Source organism: Bolinopsis microptera, chromosome 2 (assembly GCF_026151205.1).
Source record: "Bolinopsis microptera isolate Bmic1 chromosome 2, MBARI_Bmic_1.0, whole genome shotgun sequence".
In the NCBI taxonomy this organism is placed as follows: Eukaryota; Metazoa; Ctenophora; class Tentaculata; order Lobata; family Bolinopsidae; genus Bolinopsis; species Bolinopsis microptera.
Genome location: NC_087073.1, coordinates 15,260,238 through 15,277,408, shown reverse-complemented (window position 1 = coordinate 15,277,408; position 17,171 = coordinate 15,260,238). Strand labels below are relative to the sequence as shown.

General features: G+C 38.1%; 1 protein-coding gene and 2 non-coding genes across 6 annotated transcripts; all 3 read right to left on the bottom strand.

The window, feature by feature from the left end:
* Positions 1-3,753: 3,753 nt before the first annotated feature.
* On the bottom strand, positions 3,754-9,799 carry LOC134826699 (uncharacterized). 4 transcript variants are annotated; one of them, XM_063839188.1, is made up of 15 exons: positions 9,600-9,799; positions 9,027-9,130; positions 8,651-8,868; positions 8,078-8,210; positions 7,722-7,962; positions 7,417-7,543; positions 6,932-7,141; positions 6,513-6,696; positions 6,183-6,329; positions 5,855-6,001; positions 5,488-5,729; positions 5,151-5,285; positions 4,716-4,912; positions 4,405-4,545; positions 3,754-4,246 (listed from the first exon to the last, which is right to left on the bottom strand). In XM_063839188.1, exons 1-15 carry the CDS (start codon positions 9,686-9,688, stop codon positions 4,072-4,074), a joined length of 2,490 nt encoding a protein of 829 aa, XP_063695258.1. In that variant the 5' UTR covers positions 9,689-9,799; the 3' UTR covers positions 3,754-4,071. The 4 variants fall into 4 exon arrangements, with proteins under 4 accessions (XP_063695258.1, XP_063695259.1, XP_063695257.1 ...); XM_063839189.1 differs by having other exon boundaries at positions 3,868-4,246; positions 8,102-8,210; XM_063839187.1 differs by having other exon boundaries at positions 3,883-4,246; positions 5,422-5,729; positions 8,102-8,210; positions 9,600-9,774.
* Positions 9,800-12,212: 2,413 nt separating this feature from the next.
* Trnae-uuc (transfer RNA glutamic acid (anticodon UUC)) lies at positions 12,213-12,284 on the bottom strand. The gene has a single exon. It is a non-coding gene; the product is annotated as a tRNA-Glu (tRNA).
* A 535-nt stretch (positions 12,285-12,819) lies between these two features.
* On the bottom strand, positions 12,820-12,892 carry Trnak-uuu (transfer RNA lysine (anticodon UUU)). Its single transcript has one exon. It is a non-coding gene; the product is annotated as a tRNA-Lys (tRNA).
* Between the last annotated feature and the right edge of the window lie 4,279 nt (positions 12,893-17,171).

Below are 17,171 nucleotides of genomic sequence, written 5' to 3'. Positions count from 1 at the left end.
AATCATACTGTCCCATACTCTGTCCCATTTTCAGTTTTTGAAGATGAAATTTCCAGGGCCGACATTTTACAGTTTCGGCCGAATTCCTGACCTGCAACCAATTAGTCAGTCAACTATAGATGCCAAATGACACGATTGAGGTGCTGGAAGTTTGATTCGGGTCGAAAGAAGCTCAGTGCAGAAATCTTAACAAAACGAAAAGTTGTATTTTCAAAACTCTGTCCCATTTTCAGATATGAAAATTTCTGAACACACATTTGACAGATTGGATGAAATTTTTGCCCGCAAACCAATTAGTCAGTTAATTGATAATGGTATGAAACCAAATTGGGGCACTAAAAGTCAAAATCTCGAAAAAAAAATTGGAAAATCATACTGTCCCATACTCTGTCCCATTTTCAGTTTTTGAAGATGAAATTTCCAGGGCCGAAATTTTACAGTTTTGGCCGAATTTCTGACCCGCAACCAATTAGTCAGTCAACTATAGATGCCAAATGACACGATTGAGGTGCTGGAAGTTTGATTGGGGTCGAAAGAAGCTCAGTGCAGAAATCTTAACAAAACGAAAAGTTGTATTTTCAAAACTCTGTCCCATTTTCAGATATGAAAATTTCTGAACACACATTTGACAGATTGGATGAAATTTTTGCCCGCAACCAATTAGTCAGTTAATTGATAATGGTATGAAACCAATTTAGGGTACTGGAAGTCAAAATCTCGAAAAAAATTGGAAAATCATACTGTCCCATACTCTGTCCCATTTTCAGTTTTTGAAGATGAAATTTCCAGGGCCGAAATTTTACAGTTTTGGCCGAATTTCTGATCCGCAACCAATTAGTCAGTCAACTATAGATGCCAAATGACACGATTGAGGTGCTGGAAGTTTGATTGGGGTCGAAAGAAGCTCAGTGCAGAAATCTTAACAAAACGAAAAGTTGTATTTTCAAAACTCTGTCCCATTTTCAGATATGAAAATTTCTGAACACACATTTGACAGATTGGATGAAATTTTTGCCCGCAAACCAATAAGTCAGTTAATTTATAATGGTATGAAACCAATTTAGGGTACTGGAAGTCAAAATCTCGAAAAAAATTGGAAAATCATACTGTCCCATACTCTGTCCCATTTTCAGTTTTTGAAGATGAAATTTCCAGGGCCGACATTTTACAGTTTCGGCCGAATTCCTGACCTGCAACCAATTAGTCAGTCAACTATAGATGCCAAATGACACGATTGAGGTGCTGGAAATTTGATTCGGGTCGAAAGAAGCTCAGTGCAGACATTTTAACAAAACGAAAAGTTGTATTTTCAAAAGTCTGTCCCATTTTCAGATATGAAAATTTCTGAACACACATTTGACAGATTGGATGAAATTTTTGCCCGCAAACCAATTAGTCAGTTAATTGATAATGGTATGAAACCAAATTGGGGCACTAAAAGTCAAAATCTCGAAAAAAAATTGGAAAATCATACTGTCCCATACTCTGTCCCATTTTCAGTTTTTGAAGATGAAATTTCCAGGGCCGAAATTTTACAGTTTTGGCCGAATTTCTGATCCGCAACCAATTAGTCAGTCAACTATAGATGCCAAATGACACGATTGAGGTGCTGGAAGTTTGATTGGGGTCGAAAGAAGCTCAGTGCAGAAATCTTAACAAAACGAAAAGTTGTATTTTCAAAACTCTGTCCCATTTTCAGATATGAAAATTTCTGAACACACATTTGACAGATTGGATGAAATTTTTGCCCGCAAACCAATTAGTCAGTAAATTGATAATGCTATGAAACCAAATTGGGGCACTGGAATTCAAAATCTCGAAAAAAAAATTGGAAAATCATACTGTCCCATACTCTGTCCCATTTTCAGTTTTTGAAGATGAAATTTCCAGGGCCGAAATTTTACAGTTTTGGCCGAATTTCTGACCTGCAACCAATTAGTCAGTCAACTATAGATGCTAAATGACACGATTGAGGTGCTGGAAGTTTGATTGGGGTCGAAAGAAGCTCAGTGCAGAAATCTTAACAAAACGAAAAGTTGTATTTTCAAAACTCTGTCCCATTTTCAGATATGAAAATTTCTGAACACACATTTGACAGATTGGATGAAATTTTTGCCCGCAAACCAATAAGTCAGTTAATTTATAATGGTATGAAACCAATTTAGGGTACTGGAAGTCAAAATCTCGAAAAAAATTGGAAAATCATACTGTCCCATACTCTGTCCCATTTTCAGTTTTTGAAGATGAAATTTCCAGGGCCGAAATTTTACAGTTTTGGCCGAATTTCTGACCCGCAACCAATTAGTCAGTCAACTATAGATGCCAAATGACACGATTGAGGTGCTGGAAGTTTGATTCGGGTCGAAAGAAGCTCAGTGCAGAAATCTTATCAATACGAAAAGTTGTATTTTCAAAACTCTGTCCCATTTTCAGATATGAAAATTTCTGAACACACATTTGACAGATTGGATGAAATTTTTGCCCGCAAACCAATAAGTCAGTTAATTTGTAATGGTATGAAACCAAATTGGGGTACTGGAAGTCAAAATCTCGAAAAAAATTGGAAAAATCATACTGTCCCATACTCTGTCCCATTTTCAGTTTATGAAGATGAAATTTCCAGGGCCGAAATTTTACAGTTTTGGCCGAATTTCTGATCCGCAACCAATTAGTCAGTCAACTATAGATGCTAAATGACACGATTGAGGTGCTGGAAGTTTGATTGGGGTCGAAAGAAGCTCAGTGCAGAAATCTTAACAAAACGAAAAGTTGTATTTTCAAAACTCTGTCCCATTTTCAGATATGAAAATTTCTGAACACACATTTGACAGATTGGATGAAATTTTTGCCCGCAAACCAATAAGTCAGTTAATTGATAATGGTATGAAACCAATTTAGGGTACTGGAAGTCAAAATCTCGAAAAAAATTGGAAAATCATACTGTCCCATACTCTGTCCCATTTTCAGTTTTTGAAGATGAAATTTCCAGGGCCGACATTTTACAGTTTCGGCCGAATTCCTGACCTGCAACCAATTAGTCAGTCAACTATAGATGCCAAATGACACGATTGAGGTGCTGGAAATTTGATTCGGGTCGAAAGAAGCTCAGTGCAGAAATTTTAACAAAACGAAAAGTTGTATTTTCAAAACTCTGTCCCATTTTCAGATATGAAAATTTCTGAACACACATTTGACAGATTGGATGAAATTTTTGCCCCCAAACCAATTAGTCAGTTAATTTATAAGGGTATGAAACCAAATTAGGGTACTGGAAGTCAAAATCTCGAAAAAAATTGGAAAATCATACTGTCCCATACTCTGTCCCATTTTCAGTTTTTGAAGATGAAATTTCCAGGGCCGAAATTTTACAGTTTTGGCCGAATTCCTGACCCGCAACCAATTAGTCAGTCAACTATAGATGCCAAATGACACGATTGAGGTGCTGGAAGTTTGATTCGGGTCGAAAGAAGCTCAGTGCAGAAATTTTAACAAAACGAAAAGTTGTATTTTCAAAACTCTGTCCCATTTTCAGATATGAAAATTTCTGAACACACATTTGACAGATTGGATGAAATTTTTGCCCGCAAACCAATTAGTCAGTTAATTGATAATGGTATGAAACCAAATTGGGGCACTGGAAGTCAAAATCCTGAAGAAAATTGGAAAATCATATTTTCCCATTTCCAGTTTTGGAAGATGAAATTGTACAGTTTTGACTGAATTTCTCGCCCGCATCCATGAATTGGGCAGTTTACTATTTCGAAATTTAACAGCTGGAATATTGACTTCATTTTAATGTCATTGACCTTCCATTTTAATCGCTTTCTCCGGAAATCTGATATTTTAAAATCATTAAACAGTGTTATTGAGAAAGAAAACACGATTTTTAATAGTTTTTGCGAATTTTCGATATGGAAAAATACCATCATTAAAGAGCACTCAAATTGACAAATACATCACAAAAATTTGAAATTAAAAAGCAAATCATTTATATATCCATTGGGCACCTTTAAAGTCTGGTCGGCCCCCTACGAAGGGCGAGATACCTCTTAGTGTATGGTTAGGGTGTCTTTACTTGAAGGGTTTGGGTGGAACAATGGTGCAGGGGTAACAGTAGGAAGAGGAGTGTACAGGATGGTTCATGTTGGCACCGGGAGCCACCATGATGCACTTCCCAGGAGAGAGTCCCTGACATTGTTGGTATGTCACTGAGTTAACCGCCAGGTGATCCGCTAGCTCCGTATACCTGTGTGGAGAAATACCTTATTTTCACTTACTGATTAAGACGGAATTTGAACAAATTGAATATCTACTATCTAGATTTACCATCGCTTGTGAGTGATCAGTTATCTCTTTATCTTAAACCGCCAAAAAGGGCAGTTCAAACCAAGTGAACAGACTGACCAGTATTTGGAGGTGAACTGATGAAGGATAGCAAGGGTGGAGTAGTCCAGTAGGTTGATAGGTAGAGAGTTAGGACTTGTTCCTGCCACCCACACACTCATATTGTTCTCCCGGTGATCTTCTACCAGCTTATCTAGAGTACTGGCAAGGGACGTGGTTTTATTAGTCAACATGGGTCAGATCAGTATTTTTAGTATTGCACAAAATAGAAAATATAGTCTACAGAAGTGCACAAAATGGTACTTTTAATAAAATTAACTATCTTACTGTGGGAGCAGTTTCACATTTCGTGTACAAGAATTCAGACTCACTTGCTGTTACAAGGATGAGTGAGGACGTCCTGATTATCTATGATCAGATATTTAGGATACTTGCTGGAGATGGAGGTGAACTGTTCGAGAGCCCCACAGATGATCTCAGCGTCCATGTCCTCGTAGTTGGGGTAATGTAGAACTGTTATCATGCCTTGACTCTCCGAGTTTAACACGTCCTTTACACTGTCGTATACCTGAGAGTCAGAGTAAGCTATAAAAGTGTGGTACTCTAATATAAACGGTGGATGGAAAATTGTTACATTTAGTCAAAGTCTCAAGTGATCTCTACGAAACATTGGCCAAAATGTGATTATGTAATATGTGAATATTGCAAACTTTCTGGTCATCAATTTAATAAATCCGTAAAGAAATAATATCTAGGAAACTGATTCAGTAAATACATTCTCAAACTAATTTGTATTATATTCTTACCATCCAAGGAAGCTCAGTTTTTTCAAACTCATCTTCTATCTTAGGCTCCGTTGATCTTTTTTCTTTTCTGGGCTTCTTTTCTTCAACCTTTCCTTCAACCTTTCCGTCTTTCGAGAACTTGGCAGCTAATACATCCTGAAAAATAGATTGAAGATGCAATGTATCCAATTTAATTCACGTTCATAGCTAATACTTTCACAGCTCTTTGAATGAAACCGAGAACAAAAAAGCACTCTTAGTATTGATTGGGATTTACCCGACGAACGCGAACCTTAAAAATATTGTAGTAGAGAGTGAGGGATTCGAAAATTTGGCTGAAGAAGCCGCCTGTTTTTACCTTCTTATCTTCCTCTTCAATCTCCCCATCCTCCAGAGCTTCCCCGTCTATTCCGTTGAAAGATTCAACTTTCTCAACGCTATCAGTAGGGGAGTAGGGTTTCTCGATTTCCTCCAGAGGAGCGTCAGGCTTCTCTATCACTTCAATAGGTGAGTGTCGGGGTTCTTCCACCTTTTCGAACTCCGTGGATTCGTTGTCCGCGCTTGCAGTTTTAACAGCCTCTTCATCATCACTCGAGAACTCTGAAAACATGTAATTCTGAACATGGTTCAAATAAAACGGAGGTTTGGGACTGAAAACTCATTGAGTACGAACAATTCATTAAGATTTGTCTCAATTTCTGATTGAAGGTTAATTGATTCCTCACCAGCATTGTCGTCCTCCTTGATGAAGGTTTTCGAAATAGTTCGTTTTTTAGTCTTCCCGTTTATAGCGGGACAGGCGCGCAGGACAGTTCCGCTGGTAAACTCGAGCAATTTGTTTGTGGTGCTACAACTGGAACTTATTATCAAAACTGAGGATATTAAGTTTTGTACATTATGTACATTATGTTATAGCTTCAACCTTCATTTAACACGTCAAATATGAATAAATCAATTTCTAGAGATTCACAGAGCGTGTATCTATTTAAATTGGATACAAATGCATACTGAATGAGTAACTAAGCATACTGATAGTAACGAAAGATAAGTCACCTGTAGAGGGAGTGTTTTTGTTGTGGGCTCTACCCAGCAGGGTAGCTAAAGTAGCAGTTTTACCAGTTCCTGGTAACCCTACTACAGGAACTACAGATCTCTTGTCTGTGTTGAGGTACACTACCGAGTTACTGTTGTCTTCACGTTCTAAGGGGTTGTTGTGGGGTTAGTGGAGGTATGTTAAAATACAAGGAATGCGCATACAAATACAAACATTATTATCTGATCATCTCATTGATCACGAACACCATAGATAACTACACTGCTAAATCACACCTTCTACACTGTTGCTTAGTTCTAGAGTAATAACGGAGTATCAGTAAAACTAACCGGAATTAGTTCTAGATCTGGACTGTTCCCCTCGCTCATTATAAGTTACATGACGATCAGCGTCCTCAGATCTAGAGCGTGACTTCTTCTCCACAGCAGTGTTGATACCGATAGCTAGATAAGAGTGCCGGATCTTGTTGGAGCTGTCCAGGACAGTAGATGATATCTCCGTCTTTGTTTCCTCCTAGTAACAGGTGTGCTTTCAAAAATCTAAATAGTGCATCGGGTATAACTAACTAGGGCTTTGAAATAAGCGGTTATTTAATGCAGTTTTGATACCAGATTCTGAAAAGAACAAACATTTTCTTTAAAAATTGGATAGTTTAAGTATGACTGCCGAATCAAGTTTTTCATCAGTACTGCATAATATCAGTAACATCTTTTTAATCAGTAAAACATAATAGTAACCAGTGACGTACCTGAGGAGCAGACTTAGACCTCCTTCGATTCCCCGGGTTCAAGACATTCCGGAAGTGTTGGTTTAACTTCTGATAGGTCATATGGTAGGAGGTCCAGTCCCTACAGCTGGGGTGAAATGAGGTGAACTCTTTCGAGATGCTCTTAACTCCTGATAGCTGGAGATGTTTCAGTTTCATCACCAGGTCTATCACATCTGAATCCGTTACTACCTGAAATCGTTATTGAGCAATTATTATTATTAAAGTTAAAGCAGTTGTATGAATTACTTAATTACTGGTCTGGAATTTCAGAAATACGTGTATTACGTGCACTGTACAGGTCATGAAAAAGCTATTCTACCATCGATCCCTCAGTACCTAATTTGATCATGCCCTTACTAACAACCCGCTGTCAATGTTAGTTCAGTTTGAAAAAGACCTTACAAATATGAACCGGACATAATAATTCCCGCACATTAGATTCTGCTATTTTGTTGAATGCTAACCTTCCTTTCCTCATTCTGGCCGACCAGCTTGAGACCAGGGACTGTAGTGATAGCATACTCCAGTACATCTTCCATTCTCATGTGTCTTATTATGTCGTGAGGAGCAGCGAAATCTTTCTTCATCATCCTGAATACGTGAGGAGGTTTTAAAAACAGTAAAAGAAATAAAGAATGTTCTTGTCATAAATAATGACGGTCCAACATAAAATTGTATAGTACACCTTACATAATTTATGCCGGACAAATGTTTGCGTTAATTCTTAGTCTATGATTTTGAATGTTTCAAATTCTCAGGCTAACATTACCTGTAGAGTTCAGTAAACTTGATTTGATGTCCGTTAGCACCGTACGTGTGTCTCTGAGCGAACTCCTTGACTCCCGGCCAGTTGCTATATTTCCCAGCAATAGCCCCGTTCATTGCCTTGTGAACCTTACCCTTGAGAATCCGCTGGAAACAGTCGTAAGGCAGGTTCAGAGCTTCCCAGGATTCGTCCTCGTACCAAGACTTGTGGTGTTCCTTTATAACTCTTTCTACCCCACCAGATCCTGAGAATTACAACATGATATCATTTTCTTGAAAGGCTTCCAGGTTTATTTCACATTAGAATCTAGATTTGTTTTATTGGAAAGATTATGGTGGTCTCTTTTAACAGTTTATTACCTCGTAAAGCTAAAAAGATCTGACCCTTCATGAAGAAGTGTAGAGTGACACAACTGTCCATGAGGTAACGGATACTGTGAGCTGTTCTGTACATCTTGTCAGTGCCTTCCTCGTCGTACTCCAGCAGTGGCATCTGAGAAATATGAACTTTTATTATATATATATGTAAAAATGAATCACGCTAGTCTTTATTTACACTAGCAGGAACCCGTATTACCCTAAAATGGTGTCAAGACTCAAGAGACTAAAATAATTATTACCTATTTAACTCGCGTTTTTGACACCACTTGGGGGTCCAAATTTTGGGCTCTGAAACTCCTAGTTCTTGGCCAATTTTTTATTTTTTCATGCTGATTTGTAGGCCATTAAAGCATTTGACCCAGCCAAAAAAGTTTCAGTTTTATATCTTTTACGGTTTTTGCGGAAAGTCGCGTTAAAGTTGATGCCGTGGTGTCAGTAAAATTGCACGGAACCATATATATCGTCTCGCTTTATATATAGTAAGATGCAATCAAATAGCGGTCGCGACAGAAATAGTAAAAGTCATATCAATATTCTCATTAAAGTTCTAACCTTATCAGCAATACCCCTGAGCTCCTTCAAAACGTCCTCCTTCTCAGTGAAGACAGAGAACTCTCGTTTGATCTTGTTGTACACATCGTTCTCGTTCCTGCAGTACTGGTTGGTGGAGGCTGTGTAGGAGAGGAGCCAGCTGCTACATTCCTCAAACCCTCCCATCAGGGTCAGCAGGTCCAGGGGAGCTGCTGGAGGTACTGGGGCTGTCTGCGTTTCTAAAGAGGGCATGAGTGGTAATCAAATATTTTATACTTTTATAGTTAGGATAAAGCCCTGATAAAGTGATAAAAGGTGGAATCAATTATATTTTCATTAATACAAGAGACGTCTCTAAATCAACCTAAAAGGGGAGGTAGTAAGATATGAAACTAACCGGAAGCAGTGCTGATGTTACTGGTGTTGAGTTTGATGATGCTATCAACATCGTTCGTCTTCAGTTCGGCTGCAGATACCTGTTCTACACGTAGATGTCCCTCCCTGTAGAGTGTAGAAGTGAATAACGTGAGAATATTTAGATGTCTAAAAATTAGTAAACTGAAGGGATTTATTCTGTAGTTGATAGTTGGAGATAGTAAAAGGGCGTGGCCAATTATGAGCAATTTTTAGTGACCCAAAAATGCAGACAAGTCGGGTTTCGTAGAAAAAAGCCCAAAGTACCATATTCCGTTCAGAAATCCTTTTAAACATTTAGTGCCAGAGAAACTCAAAAATCGACTCTTTCATCCCGACTAAAATGATTTGCTAGTGGTAATTATGGATGCCGATATAATGGGGTGGCGTTGCAAGTTCATCTAGTTTAAGGTTACATAGCTACTCGGATTTGAATTTGTCGAATATTTATTAACCACTGTCACGTGTCAAAAGAAACGCCGCATTTAGCGGCACATCCCCTTTAGCGGCACGGTTAATTTGTTAAGGGCTAATCAGATAAGGAATAGTTTTCTACCTTATCACGAGCTTTGCTTGTGCTGTCTTTTCAGAACCTTTAGATTCATTAAGATCAGTAGGAGTGGGGGCGATCACCTCGGTCGACATAGTGCGTTATTTGTTATCACAGAGCAAGAACGAAATCAACGAGAGTTTTAGTAAAGTGGCTGCGTCCCGCCATTTTCGATAACTCCAAATCATTCTTAACGCCGATTGGATAATCATTGCTGCTTCGTCCAATCACAACGCAGGAAGGAGTTTGTCCGTTATAAAAAACGCCTCTTCCAGGGGGATATCTGAACGTCTAAGTGGAAGAGGCGCAGCTATGTCGTTCATATTAGCTGTAAGATAAGGATTATTAAAACTGCGGAGTACACAAGATGTTACACTCATTTGTTGCAATGCCAGTTATTGCCTATCGGTTTGAAATTACACGATTACATTTGAATTAGGTAAGGATTACGTGTGGAATAATATAAAACCATTGTTTTTTATTCTGATGGTATGGGATAGAAATTACTGCAGTCATGATCCGAATAAAATCAAACATAAAATTTAACCGATGGATCACCGATCAGTACTCATCTTGACTTAAATATTTAAAAGGCGTCCGTTAGTTTGGAATCAAAATGTCTATTATTATATGTACATGTATAATATGTCTGTTATAAGCCTCAATGTTTAAATTAGTTAATTGCGACGTGATAAGTATGCCACCTCAATGAGTCGTTAATCATTAATAATGACACAATAATTTTATTAGTATTATAAATAACAAACCTTGGGCAAAACTAAATCAAGCTCAGAGTGATTGCATGGTACTAACCCGGTACTGGGTACTAACACTAACCGTGAAGATCATGTTTATACCAGCTGAGCTCATTTTTGAACGATATTTTAATCCCTCATAATAAACCGCTGTAAGTTCAAATATTATACATATAACTATCAAATATAATGCGAAAAAGGAACGTTTTCTGAACATAACAGGAGATATTTTCCCTCAAAGATAACATGACCTTGAAAACAAGATAGTATTCGTATCATATCGTTAAAACTGATCCAACTGTTTAGTGTTTACATATCTGATCGAGTTCGCTTTGTAATCTATAAAGTTCTTTCATCTTTAAAATATGGGTTTGTTCTAGAATCTCGCCGCCGGCCGCTCTGATATCTATAGAATCTCCCGACTCTCGTCTGTAAGATCAGACATTTTGCTTGCTCAACCGAAACCACCTGAATATAAAACACACTAGACATTGTCATACGTTACAGGTGAACAACGAAACAAAATCAACAATAATTAATACAATTTCAGTATTATTATTGTTATCTAGAATATGGAAGAGATTTACCTTGATGAAGGATCATCATTGACAATAACGTCATCAACCTTTCGGAAGAGATTTAGCCGGAAGTCGCAAAGATCCTTCTGGTACAAAGTTCAACAATCAGCGACCCCATCCAGAATGTACGTAATTCTGATAACGGCCCCATCCAAAATGTACGTAATTCTGATAACGATTTATACTTTTATAGATTAAGGAAAATAATGATAGTGATATGGTAATGTGCATCCACTTCTAGCTTCATTTACCGATATAGCTAATAGCCCCCAACTCAGTACTCACACCCTCATTTGGCGACATAATAAAATATCAAGATTGTTAGCCTTGGATCAACTTAAAATGAAGCTGATCTGATCCTGAAGTTAACTTCTTTCAATAATATCGGTTCCGATATTTCAAATACTAGGTATCTCCTCTCGGATTTGCTCTCGGATCCAATAGGATTCGAATTCCCTATCGGGTCCGAGGGCAAATCCTATCGCCTCTTGGAATTGGCAGATCCTTCTTCCATTCGCCGCTCTGCGAAACGATTTGGTCGGCGGTTTCCTGGGGTACCGGGTAGTCCAATCGTGAATCGGCGTAAAAATCCGAGCTATCTCCGACGCGCTATGATAAATCCGAGGGTAACCCTATGAATTATGATCAGTATCTGATTAAAATCGCTGAAATCGCCCTTCTGAGTACAGTGGCCGTATCTAGCTAGCTATACTTATGTATGTAGACAAGATGGTACGTACGCGCAAATAGTCATACTTCAACGTCATATGTCTTTAGCGCCCAGAAGTTAAACATAGTTTGCGGGGCGCTATTTCCCAGACAAACATGTGACAATTAATACTCCTATCAAAAAACATTTGATCCCAGATCCCACACTAAACTATTTAAAAATTAGGGAAAAAGCACATTTAAAATATCAATTAATATATCTTAGCAACTAACCGACTGTAAAGGCAAGGGACTGCAACCATCAGAATGTGCATTCGCTCTTTCGTGGCTATCCAGTCCCTGGACCTCTTCCTGCAAAACGCAAAATTCGTCACATTTTGGCTTATAATGATTACCAAAGTTACAGATATCAATGTTGGCTTTTAGAGATATCCAATGAGCTGATACAGAATCAAGTTACTGAAACTATGCGAGAGATGCAATAGCTATCGACTAGTAGAAGACCTGCCGAAAAATAGGCCCCAGGAAGGAGGTTGTTCCTTCCTTCTAACACTTGCTAACCTGCAAATGGTTCAGTATAGCTGACAGTTTGGTAGAGAAAAAAAAGAGAAAACACGTTCCCACGCCGGGAATCGAACCCGGGTCTTGTGGGTGAAAGCCACAGATGCTAGCCCCTACACCACGTGGGAGATATGCTTCAGTAAAACTTAAAATATTTATACAGAATCAAAACATTCTTATAGTCTCCTTGTGACAATACAACTATTGCTTACTATTGTATCTTAATTTCACAATACCACGAATATTTTCCATCCACAACTGTACTTTCACAAATTAAACGGCCAAAAATTGACACGTTATCGCGCTTATAGGTGATATTGTGATCAACTACATAGGGATGAGAATTACGTCTGTTTTATTATGAGAAAACAATTGTGAACTGTGTAAGCATGAAATTATTTGATTACATTTGTAATGGAATCAGTTGCTAGCAGTAACTTTGGTCTGATAGCTATAGGGACTGTTAGGACGAACTGTGGACACTGGACAGTAGATTTCATCTCACTCGTAGATTCTCGTTACTTGGTTTGTGCTCCGAAAGTTGTGTTCTTAGTTTCTTAGATAAACAATTAAGATTTCGCTGCAATTTAGAATCCCCAGATAGATCAAACTTAAAGTATAAATAAGGTATTTCTGTGGAGAGGCCGTTGACAAAAGTCAAGCAGCCTGATACGGGACTCGAACCCGTGACCCTCAGATTAAAAGTCTGATGCTCTACCGACTGAGCTAACCAGGCTTGTGCACTGAAGTGAAAATAACAGTATTTATAACTTACATGATACATTCTCTGACGTAACTCTGTTTGACCTGAATGAAATATTATGTTCACCAGTTAATTCATAATTAAATTGAATTATAATCACATTTATAATAAATCAAATACTCGATGAAATATCTTGAAATACACTTATGTATGTCCATCGTGACAGTGGCGTTTTAATCCTTTTGAGTGAGTAATTATCACAATCGTCATGTTATGTATGGTTACGTCTGGTTCCAGATGAAGTATGATGATTGTAATTTTTGATAGGATTCGGGACCTAGATCGTGTGGATCACTACATGTGTTTTGCCAAAGAAGCTAATAAACTCTAAATAATATCCCACATGTAAATTTAGCTGTTATCAGTTTTGGGACTGATCAGTTTTAGGACGGGATTTCAGCAAATTGATATGGGAAATTAAGGGATCCAGATTTATAGTAATAGTCGCACAATTTCAGTCCGCAAATAGAACTTCGGATTTTGTTGGGTCTCAACTCTCAAATGCTTCGATCCGGTATATATATGTTGGATTTGTATCAAGTTTGAGACATCTACTGCAGTATAGTCGAGCACAGTAATCAATCAAGCAAGTAATGTATGAATCAACGTGATAGACACAAAACCGAATAGTTTAAGTGTATATTTATTTGTTTATTAGAGCCCTCCTAGAGGAAGGCAAACCAAAAGATATGAGGTCTGGTCTCCTGAGAGAACCAGTTACACATTGGAACTTAATCTTACCTCAAATTATTTGTTATATAGTAGTGTTGAAAGTATTAAAACTTCACATTCACTGCTCTCTGGGCTATTAATTACTTAACATAGCTTTTTCCTAGTTTGTATGTGAGCCAAGTGTTGACAATATTTCCTTTGAGCTTTTGAGTCATGGCTAATGAGACATGTGAGGGTCACGAGATAGCATGTCAGCACTCCAAACACCTCACCTGACAGTCTCGTGTTAAACATAATGGTATTTCCATTAGTGACCATATAAGAGTTGTAATTAGATGTGCACAATACACTAATGCAGCCCTATGCTGCAGAGAGTATATAATACAGCAGCAAGAGAGTATTTTATGGTACAACAGTACGTCATCTATTGCCTGAAATTATTTTTTCTCTCAGTAAATTTTATAACGTCGAGTGCCCACCGATTTATGAACGGATTACCGAAGGTATATTATATAAGGGCCTTACTCCCAAAAAGTTTTTGGCCAGATCGTACAATACACTCATGCCCAAAATGGGCATTTTGTGTTGAAGCAAAAATCGCGTTTGTTTTTATTTTGACTACATTTTTGAGTTACAACACAAGTAGAATGCAACGATACAATTTTCGGTAAACTAAATTGAAAAGGTAACTACATATTGAATATTATCATTTTCTATAACATACCACTGTCTATAATCTCGGCAAAAGCTTGAAATTGAATTGAAAATAAAATTTTATTAACTTAATAAATCTTTGTATTTAAGGCGTTCCTTTACACATACAGTTATTGATTTCTTGGGCACCCCGTGTGTTTTTAAGAACCTAATGAGTTCGTTCTCTGATAAATTAAAGTAGTCTGCACATGTAAAAGCACCAATCTTTTCTGCCACAATGGGAGTCACCAATTTAGCTTTCAGAAGAGGATGTGTAAGTTTCTGCACGATGCTTTCAATTGAAACTGCTGTTTTTTTCAACTGTTCGTATGATACATTTTTGCTCTTAAGGATGTGGCATACGGCCATACAATCAGCGAGAGCATCGTGAAACTGGATAGGCGGTCCTTGACAAGAGTTGTAGTGGGCCTCTAGTTTGCCCTTCCACCCAACAATAGAGCGGAGATCAGCACTATATGTAGCAGTTCTCACTCTGAGCATGAGCTCCTCTTCACAATGTTTCTTTGAGTGGTAGAGCAAGACGGGATCATCAAAGGCAGCATTATTGAATCCAACAAGGATAACTTGACTGCAACCCGTCAACAACCAACACCACATTTCTGTTAAGGCAGCTCCTATGGGTAATGTTTCCAGTGCTATCTGATCACCTGAAGGTGTCCTTTTAACAAGGCGGTCTCCTTCACGATACAGGTTGTTTACTCTTGAAGCTGAGGAAGGTATATCGCCTGAGGGAGTTACATACTGATTGAACTCCTCAACATCTGTTTCATTCGAGTTGAAGGTGAATTTCTTTACTCCTATCTGAAATGGAACCAGGTGTTACATTGAATTACAATATTGGAAGAGGTGCTAAATTTATAACAGAACGCAAAGCGTAGGAAGTTTTCGCAGCTGCAAATCCTTGAAAAGATCGTATGTCACCTGCAAAATATCGCTAGTCTTTTCGAGTCCGCAGGTTTCTAAGTCAAAAGCAGCAACTGTCACTCCTTCTGAAGTCGGGTTGAGCTGTAACTGTGTGACTGTGTTCAGTTCGACCCCTCTATCGTATTCACGCATAGCCCCCAGCTCAGTCCTAGGTCTCTTTATCTGCTTTTTCCACATTACAGTCTTCTTCGTCTTCGGTTTACACTGAATTAAAGAGATGTCACTGACTTAAAGAGATTACATTATCGGTAATAAACAATGAACATAGGTCTTAATCACAAATTCAAATGGAAAAATTTTTACATATTTATTAGAGCCCTCCTAGCGAATGGCATATCCAAAGGTGTGAGGTCTGGTCTCCTGAGAAAACCAGATACACATTGAAACTTAAGCCTCACCTTAATGTATGTGTTATAAAGTAATGTTGGAAGTATTAAAACTGCTGATTGTTTGGTCTCTTGCTTATTTATTCCTCAACCTAGCTCTTTCCTAGTTTGCAAGAGCGCCAGAGTTGGAAAATATTTCCTTTGAGCCATGGCTAATGAGACATGTGAGGGTCACGAGATAGCATGTCAGCACTCCAAAGACCTCACCTGACAGTCTCGTGTTACAGATAATGGTATTTCCATTAGTGACCATATAAGAGTTGTAATTAGATGTGCACAATGCAGCCCTATGCTGCAGAGAGTATATTATACAGCAGCAAGTCATGTATCACCTGTTTGTCCTTCGTCAATTCTTCTGGAAATTTTCCAATATTTCGTTCCTTTTCTTCATTCAATGAAAATTTAGTGTCCATTCAGGGTCAGTTTTCCAAATAATATTTCGATTACAATTGCATCGACACTAAGTTAACAGTATCATCGGAGCAATGAATCGTCCAAATAGCTAGCAACTAGCAACTAACAGTAATCATATCCGTAACTCATTACCCAACAATACAAATGCAACCTAAATCTTAACTCAAAGTGGCTCGAATTTAGTTGGGATTATTTATCATAATTTTCAGAGTTATATTCTTGATGGAGTTCATAGGTGAAAAACTATGAGTCATCGGTGGATCATCCAGGTAATGTGTATTATGGTGGAAGGTGGTTCTTTCTTTCATATTGTGGCTATCACCCTTAATCTGGATCCTTTAATTTTCCATTTTGTTTCGCTTAATAAAAGAGACTATCGTAGCCCCAAACCCGATCATCATCACCCGATCATTATCACCCGATCACTATGATACATTCCATACTTGGAGCATTGAGATTCTGCCGGAACAATTTAATTAATTGAGGTTTGGATGTTAAATCGGCCTTCTAGCTAAGTGTCATATTACAAATGACTCGACCGAAGAGGTAAAACATGAAGGATTTGTCAAGAATTTCATTGTACAGCTGTTGGTAAATAGTTTAAACTATCAGATTAATACCGTACACGGCTATTAACTATAAAACTACATGTACATATAAGTTCAATTTGCTACAATTTAATTAACCACGGTCTCTGATTTGCTGTCTGGACTGCAGCAGGCGCCTCTGCAATACATAACAGGTTATAATTATAAACAGCGGCTTACGTAATCAGTGGAGCAACTGTGGTGGCTCAGTATTCTGCACACTATTATGCAGCGTGTATTATGGAGAGGTTTCTAGAACAATCTAGAGCGAGCAACACATTCTAGAAGATTAGTACACGTGTCTAATAACGACAGGAAGGGTCATTCAACTTGATACACAAGTCTCGATGGGGACGGCTAATCGTTGCTGCTGATGACAACTCAGTGGCCGTGGTTGGGAGATCATGCTTACCAAATTGTGTATTATTCTGCATAAATCATGGTTGACTCCAAAAGCTGACGGGCAAAAGTAATGACACGTATAGTGTACACAGTGCACAGAGATATGCAATTACAATACAAAGACATGCATTGTTAGTTAAATAATAGCGATGA